The sequence below is a fragment of the Genypterus blacodes genome, unplaced genomic scaffold (assembly GCF_046128005.1).
Source record: "Genypterus blacodes isolate CSIRO-AG114 ecotype Tasmania unplaced genomic scaffold, CSIRO-AGI_Gbla_v1 ptg000017l_1, whole genome shotgun sequence".
Taxonomy (NCBI): domain Eukaryota; kingdom Metazoa; phylum Chordata; class Actinopteri; order Ophidiiformes; family Ophidiidae; genus Genypterus; species Genypterus blacodes.
Genome location: NW_027466831.1, coordinates 5,450,700 through 5,467,999, shown reverse-complemented (window position 1 = coordinate 5,467,999; position 17,300 = coordinate 5,450,700). Strand labels below are relative to the sequence as shown.

The following is a 17,300-nucleotide window of genomic DNA, read 5'->3' as shown; positions in this document are numbered from 1 at the left end:
GATGATGATGATGAGCTTCGGCTTACCCACGCTCACATCCTCCACCAGTGGCTTTGCTGAGCGGGAACCTTTGGGCGCGAGTAGACTTGTCAGCATTTGCAGGCCTTCAAAGTGCTCTCCGGTGGTCTCTTTGGGGACTCTGAGACTGAAGAGGCCTGAACCATAACAGGACAGAGAGGGGTTTTTAATGCGTTTCACAATATCCAGCCAGATTTAAGATTTTTTCCATGAAAATCCAGTGATTGCTCAAGATTGCAGTTTGTTACAGATATTGTATATATTTTCAAAACCTATACTATTGAGACATATTAGGCAGCATTATTATGCATCAAGTAGCTTTCTAGATTAGGCTTTCGCTTCAGATGAAAACAAATCAGTCGCAGATCATTCAATACAAAATGAAGTTGGTTACATTGATTCATCACACAGAAAACAAGCGCCATAGAACGGAACGGTTGAATTTGAGCGATTCCACCGCGGCACAGAGACAGAAACATCTCACAGTCGGCTTGAGGCCTCATAAAACTTTGAACGCACCCGAGGGTTGCAGCTTAAACTTCTGACTAATTGTTTGATTTTGCAGGCCTTGCAAAAGTGGAAGAGAGCGCACAAAAGAGGAATCCTAATGATTGCTTGTTATACGTCTAAACAAGGGCACTCATTAGCGGCGCTGCATTAGCAGATGTTACGGGCTTATTTAGACACAGCGTGTTAAGCGGGGCCACGCTGACAGACGGGCAATGAGGTGTCAGAGTCCATAAGGCAGACGTCTTCCTAAAGACGACTCCATTAGAGCTCATTACTTCAAATGTAAAGTCACAGTCGGATCACAGCGATAGACAGCAGCGCACAGACGTAAGATAACATCAACCATCATTGTTTCTAAATCCAACACGGGGCTGAAGATGGGGAGGGAAAACATGTACATACTCCACACACTGACACATCACACAGCTAGTTGGTAATCTCTCGGTACGAAAAGACATTTATGAAACGCCGTGTGTCACCCTAAATTAGACGTTGAAGAAGGCCTGCAGGCTGTAATCATTATGACATTACAGAGGGTTTCAGTGGCCCTTTAAATGGGAAGAAATAACATGATCAGTGGGTTCATTTACCCTGATTGACTGAGGCGCAACTAAAGACGCCCCAGGGATCAATCAGCTGCTGCGAGGCTCTTATAGGAATGGGCTGGGCCAAAACACCACACAAAAGCACTTACAACAGCTATATAAGAGGATTTGGAGCAGGATTCAACAGGGCGATACAGAGTTCCCCTTAAGAAAACACAGACATAAGATTCAAATGTTTTTAATATAACCAGAAGACTCGTGTGGAGGTTTATTCCCAGGATGACGTGTCAGGGAATGATTGTTATCCCAGCACCACCATGTACTAACAAAAGGAAAGTGCAGGTACTTCCTCACACGCACCGCCATTGTTCAAATCTGCACTCAGCCGTGTCTGCTCCATGTGGGCACTTCAGCGAGCGCGGTTGCAGCTCTCGCACAAGTGGGACGTTAATCTCGGCAAATAACACTGCGGAAAAACTGCAAATACTTCCACCCTGAAGGGGGAGGGGAGCCGGGTTTATAACAGCATAAATTCCATTAAGTCCCTGCCCTTTTCCCCAAACTGTCTGACTTGCTGTTTAGCGCAGCAGCAGCATGTGGGACCTTCCAGAGCCGCCACAGTACAATAAGCTGCACCCGCAATTCCCCTTCAAGAACTAAGCGAAGATATTGGATCAACCCGTCACTGGCAAAAAATTGTCTTATCCAACTGTGTTCTCCACGTAGGTTCTACAGGATTCTGGCACTGCTTTCATATAGGAGGAGTGCATATGGTTTTATAGGTGGAATGTTATTTGCTTTATCCAAAAAAAGAGAAGGAAGAAAAAACAAAGTCACAAGTGAAACATTAAAGAGAAAACTGTGAAATCGCCGCTGCTGCCTGTGCCACTAATTAAAAACAGGCTTAATTGCCCAAACCGCTGCTGATGACGGACAATTTGTGCAGACAAAGCAAAAAACTACAGCTGATGGTCAGACGGAGACGCTCGCCAGTGGCGCCATGGTGATTGACGACTGCTGTCAAGGACCCTCGCAGCTGCGTTAAGCAATTTCTGGCTACATGTTGGCAAACAGATTGCGAAACAAAACTCATTTCACGGAGCCTCGATATTAGCGGATCTGCTTATGGAGATGTTTTGGTTAATGTGTTAGCGTTTCCCGCTGGGACACGGACGTCCCACTCGAGCGGCGTTGCCAAACGCTTGATCCGCGTCCAATATTAAGCTGCTGTTTTAGTTTTTCCCGAGAAGACTTCTGGGGTCTCTGCGGTTTGTTAGATGCCAGATTCTCTTCGTCAGCCACTTGTTAGGTTCAGTGAGCCGTCATGTTGATGCATGACGGACTGGAAAACGTGCGCGTTCTCCCGCTACGTGCCAGAATACAACCAGGTATTCGAATGCATGTCACATGTCAAACAACAGCTTTGTGTGCAGCAGTACAGCACAAAGGGTGAAAAGTAAACAGTCTGACACAAGCTCTGCAAATGACTCTGGCAAACTGTTTTCCCCCGTTGAAAGAAATGTCAACACAGCCTGATAAACACTGGAGAGAAATGTAATTGGTTGAACGCAGACAGACATTGTGGAGAAATAGCGTCATTAACTGTGTTTGTAAATCATTATGGTGCCATAAATAAAACCAATGGAAGCTACTGGATGCTACAAGGGAAGTTCTTATTCCGTCTCTATCTCAAAGCACCCGTGGCTCCATTTTCACCAAACAATGACATTTGATTCAAGGGCCAGTATCATTACAGTAACCGGGGAGGCAGTGGCTCAGTGGGTAGAGCTTCCGCTGGGGAACCGGAGGGTTGCTGGTTCGAGCCCCTGCCGAGGTGCCCCTGAGCAAGGCACCGCACCCTCAATTGCTCCCCCCTCTGCGAAGGGTGGTAAACGTAATGTAAGTCGCTTTGGATAAAAGCGTCAGCCAAATGATCGTAATGTAATGTAATGTAATGTAATGTAATGTAATGTAACCAATCAGATTGGTTGGACGCTGCGGCTGAGTTTTAGTGAGGTTTGTGTTTGGGACAGCGACCTGTTCTCACTGCTTCAGATTCTTCAGTATCTGTTGGCATATTTCTCATAAATCTCCTGTTCATGCAAGAGCTGTGACAGCACATTCTCAAAACCTTAGCCAGCATTTACTTGTGTAAATATAACCATAAAACTAGTCCCAAAAATGTGCTGTTTTGACCTTATTGTCTGTGCTACACTCACAACATCATGTAACCTACCTTTATCAACGTCAAATGTTGCCTTTTCTCTCCCATCCTCCACTATCCTTCCAGGAAGAGTTAATCTAAAATAAAAAAAAGAAAGGATTCTGTTGAGTAAACAGTTAATTTGATCAACCTTCTAAGATACAAGGGAGCAAAGTACCCCAATAACTATGCTCAATTTCAACAGACTAATGCAGTTACATGTATATTGTATATCTCACCTAAGGAAGTAGGGTTTGGCGTAGAACTTGAAGTCTGTTCCATCGATGTAGAGATCAAACTCTGATGTTCTGGTGTAGGGCACACGGATGCTGAGGATAAGGTACTCGGGATCTTGGCTCAGATCAAACGCCGGTGTTATCATTATGAATATTGATCTGTAGAATCAATGACAGGAACAATGTTAATATCCAGTCGCCCTGTATTGACTGACATCAAAGCAGACTACAAACAGTGTTGTTAGAAGGAATCAATAAGCAGCTGACTCCAGTCTGACACCTAGTGGTTGACTCTGGAAAATGTGGTGGGACGTTCACGTGTCTCATGTCATTCCAGACTCGGTTGAAACACTTAGAAAGCCTTAGCTGTCTGGCGAAAAAACTAAATGGCGGGACTTCAGCGGCATAACTCAACCGATTTTACGATTCAAGATTATCTAATGTTATATTCGGCAAAAGTTTCATCTACCAAACCGCACTTGTTTGAACGTCGCAACTAAAATGAACGATTTGTTTTTAGCAAAGGAGTTACAGTACCGCGTCTATATTTGTCTACACGCATTCCGAGTTGTACATTTAGCTGTCAATACTAATACACACACGCCGTTGTGTTCTAAAGTGGATGTGTGTATGTCAAAAAACTTTGCCAGGTTAACTTAACAGACTTTGAAATCAAGTTGTGGTTAGCTTGCTATTGGGCTCTCAGCTAAGCTAACACACGTTGAGATCCTCGTGTGTTTTGGCTAACAGAGACGCCGACAGGTCTCACTTCTGTCGCCATTACTTTACCACCGCTACATGTTTGAGTCTAAATATACTGGCACAGCCATTTAAATGAGTTACGTCTACTGTGTAATTGTCAACAGAATGAGCATAATCTCACCAAAATCACAATGAGTTCAAGATTCACTGGCAGCTCTCTGATGTAGCGTCCATGTTTTACCGTAATGTATGGAATAGACTAGCCGTAGAAATCTTCCAAGGATTGGTTTATTCCACAGATACAACTTCCGTGAGAAATATCTGTTATACTGCGAACTGTAGAAACATGAAAATACAAAAACAAACCGTTTATATTGGTATAGATTATGGTCTAAATGCATTTGAGCATTCACAAGTTTAATATTTGTAAACTAATAATTAGTCTATTGGTTTCTTAACAAAGATGAAGGGACTTGTAGAGGCTCCTTATTAACACAAGAAAGACAGAAAAACATGAATGAAAATCCATTACACCTGTGAATTCGAAGTTTGTAGTCTAATGAACAGTGTCTGTGGGTTTGGGAAAAGGACATCTGAAGCTGAATGTAGGAATACTTACTGAGTGATGTCACACCACATTATTAACAAAGGACAAACAGTCAGTAGGAAAAACAGTCAACGTCAGTCATTATTAAATGCAATAATTACCTAATTACATAAAATAAAATGCTACTTGAAAATTGACAGTTAAACTGGACAACAGGAACTTTGTCTACAGTCTCTGCAGTCACCACTGGATTAGATTTTTTTTTTTCTAACGAAAACGCCTGAGCCATATTTTGATATACATCTTTGGGCCGAAGGTTTTTGTAGCTGTTCTTTTATTTTGGTGGGATACTTTATGAACGTGGCTGTAAAATAAGGTGCGTCCCATTTGAACTTGGAAGTCGGAATTCCCAAGTTCCCAGTCTGAACTCGTGTTGCTGCTGTATCCCCACAAAGGAGAAAAGTGACCACTTTTCAGATTTCTAGATTAGTGTTGCTGGTTCTTTGTCAAACTCGGGTGTCTGGGCCCATAGTCCCGGTACCCCAGACATACTATGTCCGTCATTACGACCCAATCTCGGCGTTGTACTCGGAGCATTACGGCCGGGCTGCTGACGCCACGCCTCCCTGTGTGAGCCTCCATGGACGGGGAGCAGCGGCGCCTCTCTGCTCTCCATCATCGGCACTAAAATGCGAGCAGGGATCGCTCACAAAATGCCAACTGCTGCGCCTCTCCTCCACCCGCAGACATGAGCGGATCCTGCTGTCCCACCACCAGCAACAACAACAGCAACAACTCTCTGGCACCATGCGGATCCATTGTAAAGTAGTTGTGATCGCTGTGTGTTTCGGAGTTTTCCTACTTTTGTACTTTTTGGGGGGCAACGCTGCGGACGACCCGCCGTTGAAAGAAGTTGTGGAGAAGGTGGAGGCCGGCAACTCTTCTTCCCCTTCGCCGCCCGTGCTCAGACGCGATGTTGCGGCTAAGTTGAAGAGAAAACCCCCCGCCCGGGTCGGCTTCGGTGCGGAAAGACGGAAAGAGGGGAAAGCGGCGAGCAGAGGAGCCGGCGTGAATGCAAAGAGGTGAGGGGGAGTTTGCTTATGCAGCCTCCGGTTAGCCTTGTTCTCCATGTCTCTCACTCGCTTTCCCATTACACACTTATACACAATCGTCCACTTTCACATGTTACTTACTCATAGCCTCATCTTTCCTTACTAATCGTTCCTCGAAGCAGACACGCTCCTCCATTGTGCTTTGACAATAGCTCGATCTGTCAAGGGGCCGATTCAACACGCGTAAGACATCTGTTGACTGCATGTTTGTCTTCCTTGATCTGCTCAAATCTGGTTGAAATACGAGCAGAGTGGATGACTGACTGTGCCTAGTGTTTGCAAAGGGAATCAGAAATCATGGCTTGACCTCTAAATCTTGGATCATTTGACCCTTAGGCTTTTCTTTATGAAAGGGGTAAAGGTCAGATTGACAGACATCAATTGCTTTTAAAGGTTATGATGGGCACAGAATTGCTTTGAGTCTGTAGTTAGTCTAACATTGCTGAGATCTTACTGTTCTCTTGTGAAGGAAAACTGTTTAGTTAGAGGCTACAGGCTTGACAGATTTAATTTGTGGATTGTCAGAGAAACGCAACAACTGCAGAGTCTGAAATTTAGACAATCGGGAGAGCTGGTTGCTATTTCTGTTTCGGGGACGGACGTGCTTTATTATGACTTTCAGCATTCTAATTTCAGCCCCGGTGCATCCCTTTCATTTCCTCTCCAACCCTGCACTGCATGCCAGTGATACCATAGTGACCATGCTGTGGTTTGTGTGTAGAGGCTCCCTCTGCCAGACAATATATTCTATCCCTAAGCCAGGCTGGAGGTTGGAGACACTGTTCTGTAGATAAAAGCCATCAAGGCGTTACACTGAGAAAGGTCCTCTGTGTCCTCCCAGAAAGCAACACTCCTGCATGTGTGCTCAGCGCTGATAAGGGAGACGGGGGTGGGAGAGGTCACGGGTGGCCGTAGAAAACCAATAACAGGTTTGGCAAACACACAAGACTGACTGCTGAGAGGAGCGGAAACACACTGAGCATCTGCCTAAACTTTACGATGTGTTTCCCTAACGTGCATTCAGTGTGCTCTCAAATTAAAAACACAATAATGGTTTCCAGAGTTGAAATTGTTTTGTTTTTTTACAAAGGAGTGAGTAAGTACACGTGTCATCCAAACGACCTGCTTCTGCTTTTGTCTTTTCCTTTTTGTCTCTTATCCGCTAACGCTATTCATCTGCAAGTCTGCTGCGGACCAATTTCCTGTGCAGCCCATTTAATAGACAAACATCCCTGTTTTTCCTAATCATATCATTTCCTCTTGACAAATCACACCACTTCCTGTGGCCACAAATAGAGGGAAGATCTCCTGTGTCCCCAAAACAACCTTTTCCTTCATCCTAATACTAAAGCTCATGAGGAATGCTTACCAATTTTGTAAAAAAACACTAAATGTAATCATCACAATAGCGTCTTCACCTTTAAATTGCACATTTTCTCAATACAATGAGTATAATTAAGAATAAAAGCATTCGGAGAATTATATCGCTGTCTATTCTCTCAGCTGAGACAAATCTCATGTCATTTCCAAGTACACTTAAACAGTGAAAGCTGTAAGTTACTCTCACTGTGGGAATTTTGAGTAGCTATAAAAATGGCATCTCGGAGGACTGAACACTCTGATTGGAAACCTCTCCGCTTGCCCGTGTGTGTCCTGACGTGGTTGGACGGAGTGATTGCACCTCATCAGGGGCTGTTGTACTGTGTCTGTCTGGGTTCAATCTCTGTGGATTGCTGGAGTGTGAGTCATGGAGGGTGTGGAAGGAGAAGCTAGAGGGGCCAGTTTGGGTGAAATCTTTTGGTTCCAATCAACTGCAATCGAGAGTTAAAGTTGGGGGAAAACACACAATTGTAACGCTTTCGGCTCAAGCAACAGGCTTGATTTTTAGATCCTTGACCTTGAGGATCCTTATTGTTCCCTTGATGGTTTCACTTAATTTTAATTTCAGGTGTCATTAAAGCACCATTCAGTACTTCAATCAAGATCATTGATGAGGAAATATGTGACTTGTAATTCTCGTCACACCTTCTTTGTTTGGGTTTTTGTGCCATTTGAGAAAATGTTCTTTTTAATTGAGGCCCTTCGGCCATTAAGGTTTTTATTACACTTTTTTTGTTGATTTCTCTCATATTGATTCCCGTGTCTAAAGAAATACAAACAGTAAGTCCAAACTTAGGTGCTGAACTGCTGTGAAAGTTGTGTTCACTCTGTTATGTCAGTTCAAAGCCTAACACAGGTGGCCAATCAGAACAGTGGAATTGTCCTTAGCACCTACAAATGACCAATTTTCACTTGGTGTGCACAGTGGTGCCGCAACAAAGGAGTTCAAAGATGCATCAAATTTGAAAAATGTCATCAGGATTGGTTGATATGTCGTGGGCAATGTACTAGCATTGGAATTTGCTTTAGGTCATTCAGTTGGACATCTTGATGTTCTCACAGCTTGTCGCATCCCAGCTGAAATTAAACAAACAGGGGATCTGTTTCTTATTCAAAATCAGCCAGCTGGATGTGTCTGCATCAGCCACAAATATTGGCAAGCTATTGACTCGGGTTGGAGACAGCAGAAATTTAGTTATCACAGGAAATTGCTGAAATGAAATAAAGTGTGATTGTAGGAGGAACTTCTTTTCTCTCTGAATAATTACTGTGTATATGATATTGATTTGAACTGTGTAGGTTTCCAAGAATTTAACTGTAATGTCACCCTGCTCAACAGGAAGAGTTTGTTGGCAATGTGTTTAATGCGTTTTACACTCTGTGCCAACAGTAATGAACATATCTGATGTGAGTTCACCAAATGGCCTCATGCCATGTGGATGTACTGAAGGAAACATTTGGCAATGTTTTAACTCCCATTATTAATTTTGTACAGTTTTAACAATGCACTTCCTGCTGCATGTTTGTCTTGTTTTTAGGGGGAATGGCAGCGGTTGTGTAGGCAGAGGGTTCTGCTCCTGCTGCAGCTCCAGTAACGAATTCAATGCTTTGACTCTTCTAACTGCTTCCAGATGTGGGGAATCATGCCACGGACACATAACTTCACGTGTTCTGTACATGCCGTATGCTGCAAAGAAGCAGAGCCTTTTTTTTGTTTTTACAATCCAGTTCTAAAGAAATCTCCACATTGCAAGGCTAAATGTGACATAATGATGCGTGCATAGGAGATATGGATTGCCATTTCCGAGGGAAAATAGGACTGCGTGTTCAACAACCTTGACAGAGCATTGGGCTTTGAAGCGTAGCCGACAGATTTCTCCGCACCTACCCATTCATCCTAATCTGCGGTTCATCATTGTCCTGCAGCCATGCAGAAAACGAAGTGCCATGCTTGGAGACTGCCCTGCAACCCACCTGTCAAATTTCCCTTTTCTTCCTTCCCACCCCCCTTCTCCAGTCGATTCTTTGCTTCTGTCAGTCTTGGAGGAAATCAGCGTCTGTTGGAATTGTGCAGCGATATGACAGAGGACAGTCCACTATTCTCACAAAAACGCCAAAACAGAAGGTTCTCTGTTCTTTCTTCTTTTTTTTTTACTATAAATTGGCAGTCTTCTGTCCTTGCGGCTGTGACAACATTTATGTTGAACATGTTGTTATCAAAAACAGCCCCATGCAGTGTTTGTGGAGGACAGGCAGATGAGGATGGCCTTCGCTTCGGGCTCTTCCACTGCACAAATGTTTCTCTATTGTAGCGAGGGCCGTTTCTCGCGGTTGAGTCTATTTTTAATTGAATGGCAGCGCTGCCTTAACAGACGGAGCAAGTTTTTACATCAGATAAAGAACCTCCTTGTCTTTTACCCTGTAAGAACAATGTCCAATGGGAACATAAAGCAATACAGAAGAGGAGAATTGGATGTGGGTGTGCGATACGTGTAGTGTGCAGAAATGAGTTGGTGAACACTATAAGGCAAGGGTGTCATGTCTGTCTGACAGGTAAATGTTGTGCCTCAGCATCATATCGCCACTTATTACATCTGTCTTAGTTCTCATAATGCCAAAAATAAGAGACCGTGTTGTTGAGGTGTTCATGAAGCATCGTATCATTCCTGTCCAGCGGTGACATGTTGACAGGTGCTGACGAGACCTGACATTTGCTGTTTTGTGCTGATGCTGGTTGCAGAAGTGTGGTAACACATAATGTTTGGGTTCTGCTCAGACACCAGAGGAAATGCATGAATATTGGATGATTCAACGCCTCTGTTCTTTTCATGCCCCTCCCAAGGCCATAAATTCAAACTAACCACTCTCACTTCATTTCTATTCAAGTAGATACTCCCGATTTTTGGGAAAGCTACTAAATCAATCAATGTGAGAATGCATTTACACATGTAGAGTAATTGATCTAGGACTACTAGGAAGCCCACTCTTTTCTGATTGGCCAAACACATTGCTCATGCTTTTTACATGTTGATGTCAATATATTGACTCCTAAGACTCTTTTTTGTTTTCTTAAGATCAGAGTAATTTTTACTCCTTTCAAACGTGTTTTCTCTTTCTTTCCTAGCAGACAAAGGAGTAATGTGTTCCAAAATACGGCCAGGCGCACTCGAGCTGAGAACGTCATGCACCTGGCTGTGGTGGCTTGTGGGACTCGTCTGGACGAGACCCTTACTATGGTGAAATCTGCCCTCCTCTTCAGTATCAAGAAGATCAAGTTCCACATTTTTGCCGAGGACCCTCTGGCTCCACAGTTTGAAGAAAAGGTATGAAGCTTAATCTAATAAGGTCTTTCTTTAGTGGATCTAAGTTTGAAACCGATTCCTGCTTTAATGCTGCACATGATAATCATTCCTCCTTCCCCCTCCTGACATCCAGATCACAGCGGAATGCCTCTGCTTCACCCTCGTACACACACGTACCCCTTTTATCTTAAGGAGGGTAATACATCACTAAGACACGCCGCTTTGCTTTGATACTGTGAAGCACTTCAAAGTCACCTTTACAGAGGTGCCTGGCATGATTTTGATTAGTTCCCCTGATAATCTTCTAACATCAGTCTATTAACCATTACTTCAGTTAACTGGAGCGTTTAAACAGCTTAAAATCCAAACTCTCAATTCTGCCAGCCTTTGTATGAGGGGAATGATTTCCACGTGTAGAAAAGCTGCCGAAGAAGACGGAGAGTTGTGATAGCCAGACGTAGATAATGTAGCACAGATGCTAAATATGCACAGTGTGATATAATATCCAGTCCCATCTGTATGAGAGATTTGTCATTGTTCTAAATAGCCAAAACATTTCAAGTTGACAATTCTGCGACCCTGTACAAACATAATTAGAGACATAATAGTATGTTTGCAGACAAGCTAAAAACTATGATTTGAAACTCAGATGATTTTTTAAATACCATAATTGGATTGAATTTGGCAGTAATGTTTGTTTATGGCATAAAAGTTTGTTTCCCTAAATTGTGCAATTGTAACTTACTTGATTTAGTCAAGCATGTAAATGTAAATTCTTCTGCTACTTCAGCTTGAAAAGAAAACATCCGTCACCATGGATACTGAGAGGCCAAATAACAGATTGGAGAAGGGATTTTACCTCTCAGAATAATGTTGTTTATTTAGCCCTCACACACTTTTCATAGACTCAGCTTTTAAGGAAGACAATGCCTCTGTCCAATGACGATCCGTCATGTCTCTTGCAGCTGAAGCAGTGGCCTCGCGCTGTTTCATCAAAGTTCCAGTACAGCATCTACCCAATCACCTTCTCTGTGGGGAACGCTGAGGAATGGAAGAAGCTCTTCAAGCCCTGTGCTGCTCAGAGACTCTTCCTCCCTGTAAGGCTGCAGCACTTATCTCCCTTCATATCCTAACTGTGGATAATTTTATTAACCGGCCTTAATAAAAATGCATTAATCCATTACATTTCCCTTGAATAGACTTTTCCAGTGCTTTATTCCAGTCCAGTGTATGGCTCTAATTAATTCCTTGCATGATTATTGATGATTTTACACCTTTTTTCCGCACCATTCATTCAACAAATAAGCCGTCTCCAGAGAGCGAGTCCAGTAATCTAATCAAGGAAAGGCTGTGCCTCTGCATTGATCTTCTTAATGTTTCGCCTTTGAAACACCAACCAGCTTACTGGACATGTAATGAACATATTGCAGGTCAATTCAATTTGAAGCTGTTTTCTCTTGCTGGAAGGCAATCGATGTAAATCCAATATTCACTTTATTAAGAACACCTAGTGAAGACTTGGTAGAATTGCTTTCAGTGTTCTAGTGCAGGGATGGTCTGTTCCAGCCCAGTTGCATAATCCACATCTGTAAGTGTTTTTGGAGCCCATTCTTTCAGCAGAAATACTTCCCAGCCTTTCCTGTATACACCAAGCTTTCAGCCAATGCTGGCAGGGTTGTATCCAGTGATCCACGTCCTCAAGATCACCATAAGACGTGCATGTACTGTGCGTCTCTGATCACTGTCTGAAACCTGCACCAGAAAGCAAAACACCTTAACTATGAAATGTTGTGTTATTGTATAGTGAAGCAGGTCTGGATACAGGAATTCTTCCTATTTCTTTAAAATTGCATTTTGTTTTAGTTTTTCTCTAAATTGGTTTTTGAGACACATCTGGTTTCAAGGGAATGATTGTCAAATCCTGGCTCTATATTGTCAGGCTGGCCAGTTAGAACAAAGGAAGAACGGATTTAAAGTAAATGTAACCCAACATTATATAATCCCCATTACACCTGGAAGATTACACCACTCATAGACCAGAAATCCATACATTATCTTTATCACCAAATAGAATACTGTTGGGTCTTGGTGAAGGTATTTTGTGATGGAGGTGCACTTTTGAGTTTGAGTTTCGCTTGAGTTGTTCCGTTCTCTCTATAATATTGTGCTGCATCCATAATGACATAAACCATTACATTGTTCAATGTCATTACTTTTCTTTCTATTTTATTGTTGTTTCTCACATTCTGTCACACTGCTGGATATACCAAGGACTGATTTTACAGACATTACAGATACTGGGGAAATGAAATAGTTGCCTTGAATGGTCATCCAGTCTGTCCTTGTGGTTTATAAGCCCTTAAGAGTAACATTTTCGTACACTAAGAGGCTTTTTGCCTTTATGCAACAGACCATCTCGGATTACTTCTGGTATTTCTGGGAACAGATCTTACCAAGTCTTTCTGGTCTCTTTAGTCATTCCCATGAGATTGCAACTGACAGTTTTATTTGTAATCTTTCTCAGTAAAAATACACAGAAATCTGTCAGCAAAATGATTGCACAGAGGTGTTTGACACCAGTGATTGAACCACATCCAAAGTCTCTTAAATCCCACTTTACTCAGAATTTATTTGATTATTTAAGTGAACATGTTTACGCTGTTTTGGGTCTTTATGTGTTATGTATTCATGACTCGGTCTCTGGGGGGAGCAGTTTGTTTATGCAAACGTAGACGTGACTTGAAGATAGTGGTGAGTGTAGTGTGATGCCTATAAATATCTTTTGGCATATAAATATCTTAAGTTGGAAGGATGTGATCATTATGATGTGTTTCCAGGTCATTCTGAAGGATGTGGACTCGTTACTCTACGTGGACACTGACGTCCTCTTCCTGCGGCCCATGGATGATATCTGGGCTTTCCTGAAGTCCTTCAACAGCACTCAGCTGGCAGCAATGGCCCCAGAGCACGAGGTCCCCAAGATTGGATGGTACAGCCGCTTTGCACGCCACCCTTTCTTTGGGGTCACAGGGGTCAATTCTGGTGTCATGCTAATGAATCTCACAAGGATCCGCAGCACACTGTTTAAAGTAAGACCATATTTTTTCTTCATCCACCTAATATAATATTTCTTTGCACTCAGCAGTACAAAGTGAAAGAGAACTGCCAGTCCCTTTTAGATTCTAAAGGGATTTTTATGTTGAAGTCACTCCGTGTGAAATGGCTGAGTGTTCTGAGTGGGCTGTGATTGAAGCTTTCAGATTACCACACTAACACCACAGACGACTGCCCTCAGAGCTCAATTTAGCAGTTCTCCAGCTCTTAATACTGCCAGCAAATTGGAACTTCAAACTGAAATGTATGTAAATGTGCCTGTCCTTTGATGATGTGCATTTGAAAACGGCTACTCAAGGAGAACCGTGTTGTTGGTATTTCAGAACAGTATGATCAGTGGCGGCCTTTCGTGGGAGGATCTTCTTCATCCGCTCTACCAGAAATACAAGAACCACATCACCTGGGGCGACCAGGACCTCCTCAACATTATCTTCCACTATAACCCAGGTACATCCTTCTTGCCCAAGTCGCTTGTGTATCTGTACCTGTGCATTTTAAGTGGTTGGGGGATGTAAAATACATGAACCTCTAAAATGCACTGCAATGTCAAATAACGTGTTGAAGCGAGTTAACTGATTTGGATAAACTGATAAATCTACATCCTTTCTCTGGTGATTATTTTCCTCATGTTTGCATCTTTCAGTATTCAACACACTGCACTTTGTAGTCCAGATGCTTGTATAGTCCCGTATCAGTATGGGAGGGACAAGCTGTTACACTCCATTAGTTTTCACATACATAATGGCATAAATTGTGTTTTTTGTTATTTCTTCTCGTTCAATACATATCGGTAAACATTAAAGGCTGTGGGCAGCAACAGACTGAGCCCCAGCTGCAGTGGCCAGATGTGGGTATTAAGTGCTCAAAGCTCCGGGCAGAGTTGGCATAATTGGTGTTTGCTTGATGACTCGCACTCAGTGAGAGCGGAGCCGTGCAGGGTGTTTGTTTACATGGTGTGTGTTTGAGCCCTCTGCCGTCCACACAGAGAGCTTGTTTGAGTCTCTCTTCTCATTTGTTTGCTGAGTGTCAAGAGACTTCTGAGGACTTTCAGCTCTCTTCAAATCAAGATCAAGTTTATATTATAAATACTGGATTTTTGATACTGATAATATTGACATTTCCACATCTTTAAATGCATAACATGAACCACTGTTGTTGGCCATTAAAAATGCAGGATATTTGATAGTTGAATAATCAAATGTTATAAGCATTTGTGATCGTTTTACTGACTTGCCAACAAGTAAACAAAGCTCTAATATTGCTCTTGGAAGACTCAAGCTGCTTTTGAAATTTTATCTTCATGCATTTGCACACATTCACATCGTGCAGCTGCAGAGCAAACACTTTCAGTCAATGAGGTGGTGCACCGGAGCAGTCGGAGGCTGATTACTTTGCTCAAGGGTACCTTACAGTACAGCATCCTCCTTTCAGAGGTCCTCTTAGCCTCATTCTTTATTTGTCAGAAATAATAAATGGATGGAAAGAAATGGAAGGAACAAGGACTAAAGGACAAGCAAACACACCGTCACATTCACTCATATACTAGATAATATTTACAACAGGTAAAAAGAAGCAATGAGCATTTTGTTTGCAGTATCCTCTGTATTTGTTCAGGGAGGAAAGAGATTCTTTATCTGTGTTCTACAGTTTATTCTCTGCCCAGCAACCGTGTTTCTTGTGTTTTTCCAGAGTGTCTCTTCATCTTTCCGTGTCAGTGGAACTACAGACCTGATCACTGTATGTACGGCAGCAACTGTAAAGGAGCCGAAGAGGAGGGCGTGTCTATCCTCCATGGCAACCGTGGCGTGTATCACGATGACAAGCAGCCGGCATTCAAAGTAGTCTATGATGCAATACAAGAGGTGAGTAAACCTGTGGGGTACTTTATTTTCAGACTCAATCTAGTATTGATGCATGGCGCCCCCTGTTGAAACATTGCTGACCCACAATCAGTCTGTGGTTGATCACTTATTAATGAGTACTAATCGATCAAAAAGAAACCCATTGAGAGCTCTGGCTTCATTGTTGGGATATAATGGAGCAAGTATGATCTATGATTGAGTTATTAATTACTTATGACGGAAAGCTGCAATTTACTTAGCGTGATTGTGACTATTGTTTCACTGCAACAGGGGCAGCCAAGCATTGTCTGTCACACAAGTTTCTAAAAAACACATAAATGAAAGTCAAGTGAGGCGGGGCAGTGTTTAAAGCCATAAATAGGTAGAACTTTGTTTGAGATCAGAAATGACATATCCCTTTGCTTTCATCCCTGCAGTTTCCTTTTGAGGACAACCTCTTCCAGTCACTGTTCTACCCCATCCAGACCAAGTTTCTGGACACGGTCAACACCCTGTGCGGTCGAATTCCTCAAGTTTTCCTCAAGCAGATAGAAAAGACCATGAGGAAAGTATACGAGGAGAAAGTGGTCCACCATGTCAGACCACACAAATAACTGATGGACAAACAGATGATGGAGAAAGGAAATCCCTGTTTATCTGATAACACCGAGGACCATTTTGCCGTGGATTATGTGTCATTCCAGCAGGTCCTAGATCAGTGTTTGTTTTCAACACGTGAGACCCTGGACTGGTTTTCCAGACATTCTGATAATCTAATGATGGTATGGGTAACAATCCTATGTATACATTTAAGCATACAGTGCTGGTCAGTGATGCTGTAGATTATGTATGGGGATTAGAATATATGAAAATGTTGGAAAGCTTCATACAGTACAGTGGAAAAAGACTGCATGAATTCTAATGATGTCAGGAATTTGGAATGTAAAGGCTCTTCAACTCAAGTGTAGGCTAACAAAAACATTCAAGGAATATTTTCAAGCCACTGTTGCATGAAAGCGTCTGCCTCAAAAGGCTTTTTTTCCTTAATTTTTCCTCGTGAAAATGGTTTCGATTAATCCTCTCTGCCTTTTGGGGGAATGTAGACAAAGTCAATCTGGGACTTGGGAAGCTTTACTATGTGATGTACTAGGTTCATAAACCACTCCACTAAAATCATGTGAATGTTTTACCAACAAATAACTTGAATTATGTGTCTGTGAATGTGAACAGTTGTGAGTTATTGGTCCATCCTGCAGTTGCCAAATTCCACTGACAGTATTGAATACAGCACAGAAGAATAAAAATACAGATTTCTATGTTACGTTAAAGCCGAATTTTAAAATGCACTTTCAGAATTACATAATAATAAAACTACAGTTGAGGACGGAATGGTCATACTGTATGACCAACTTCAATGCTACTATGTCTAAATGAATTTAAACCAAAAGTGGTAGCATATAAGTGATGTATTACAGGTGAATATGTGCCATATAAATAGCCATGTCTTCCATGTTTATTACTACAAGGAAATGATTGGTATGCCCTTGTGTGTTTGAGAGGGCATCTTTGTGTCTGTCACATGGATGTTATGTTCTAAAAACTTAACTCAATGTGGGTCGATTGTCTAAATGTATCAAATGATTCAAACTGGAAACTGAAAATGACTGCCCGGTCAGAACGTGTTTCTAAATAAATCAAATGCAATATATGGAGCTGAATTATTTTCTTCCAAAACACTGCACAGGTCTCAGTATGCATTATTTTGTACATTGATCTCACCTGGACCAGAT

At 42.3% G+C, this 17,300-nt stretch overlaps 2 protein-coding genes across 2 annotated transcripts in view; one reads left to right on the top strand and one right to left on the bottom strand.

Moving 5' to 3' along the window:
* The window catches only part of shq1 (SHQ1, H/ACA ribonucleoprotein assembly factor), a 28,137-nt gene extending 23,678 nt beyond the window's left edge, over nt 1–4,459 (bottom strand). Inside the window, exons 1-4 of the mRNA XM_076141255.1 lie at nt 4,396–4,459; nt 3,516–3,671; nt 3,310–3,374; nt 27–155 (exon numbers count right to left, since the gene is read on the bottom strand). Coding sequence (XP_075997370.1) covers nt 27–155; nt 3,310–3,374; nt 3,516–3,658 — 337 coding nt within the window. The 5' untranslated portion in view covers nt 3,659–3,671; nt 4,396–4,459. The remainder of the gene's footprint in view (nt 1–26; nt 156–3,309; nt 3,375–3,515; nt 3,672–4,395) is intronic.
* A 939-nt stretch (nt 4,460–5,398) lies between these two features.
* On the top strand, nt 5,399–17,216 carry gxylt2 (glucoside xylosyltransferase 2). Its single transcript, XM_076141403.1, has 7 exons — nt 5,399–5,843; nt 10,378–10,576; nt 11,521–11,652; nt 13,393–13,644; nt 13,993–14,116; nt 15,359–15,531; nt 15,948–17,216. The coding sequence occupies exons 1-7, from the start codon at nt 5,569–5,571 to the stop codon at nt 16,122–16,124; spliced, it is 1,332 nt and encodes a 443-aa protein (XP_075997518.1). The 5' UTR covers nt 5,399–5,568; the 3' UTR covers nt 16,125–17,216.
* Nucleotides 17,217–17,300: the final 84 nt, after the last annotated feature.

Coding starts and splice junctions, on each gene's coding strand:
- gxylt2 (XM_076141403.1), top strand. CDS start 5,569: ATGCGGATCCATTGTAAAGTAGTTGTGATCGCTGTGTGTTTCGGAGTT. Junction 14,117..15,358: donor TATCTTCCACTATAACCCAG/GTACATCCTTCT, acceptor GTGTTTTTCCAG/AGTGTCTCTTCATCTTTCCG. Junction 15,532..15,947: donor TCTATGATGCAATACAAGAG/GTGAGTAAACCT, acceptor TCATCCCTGCAG/TTTCCTTTTGAGGACAACCT.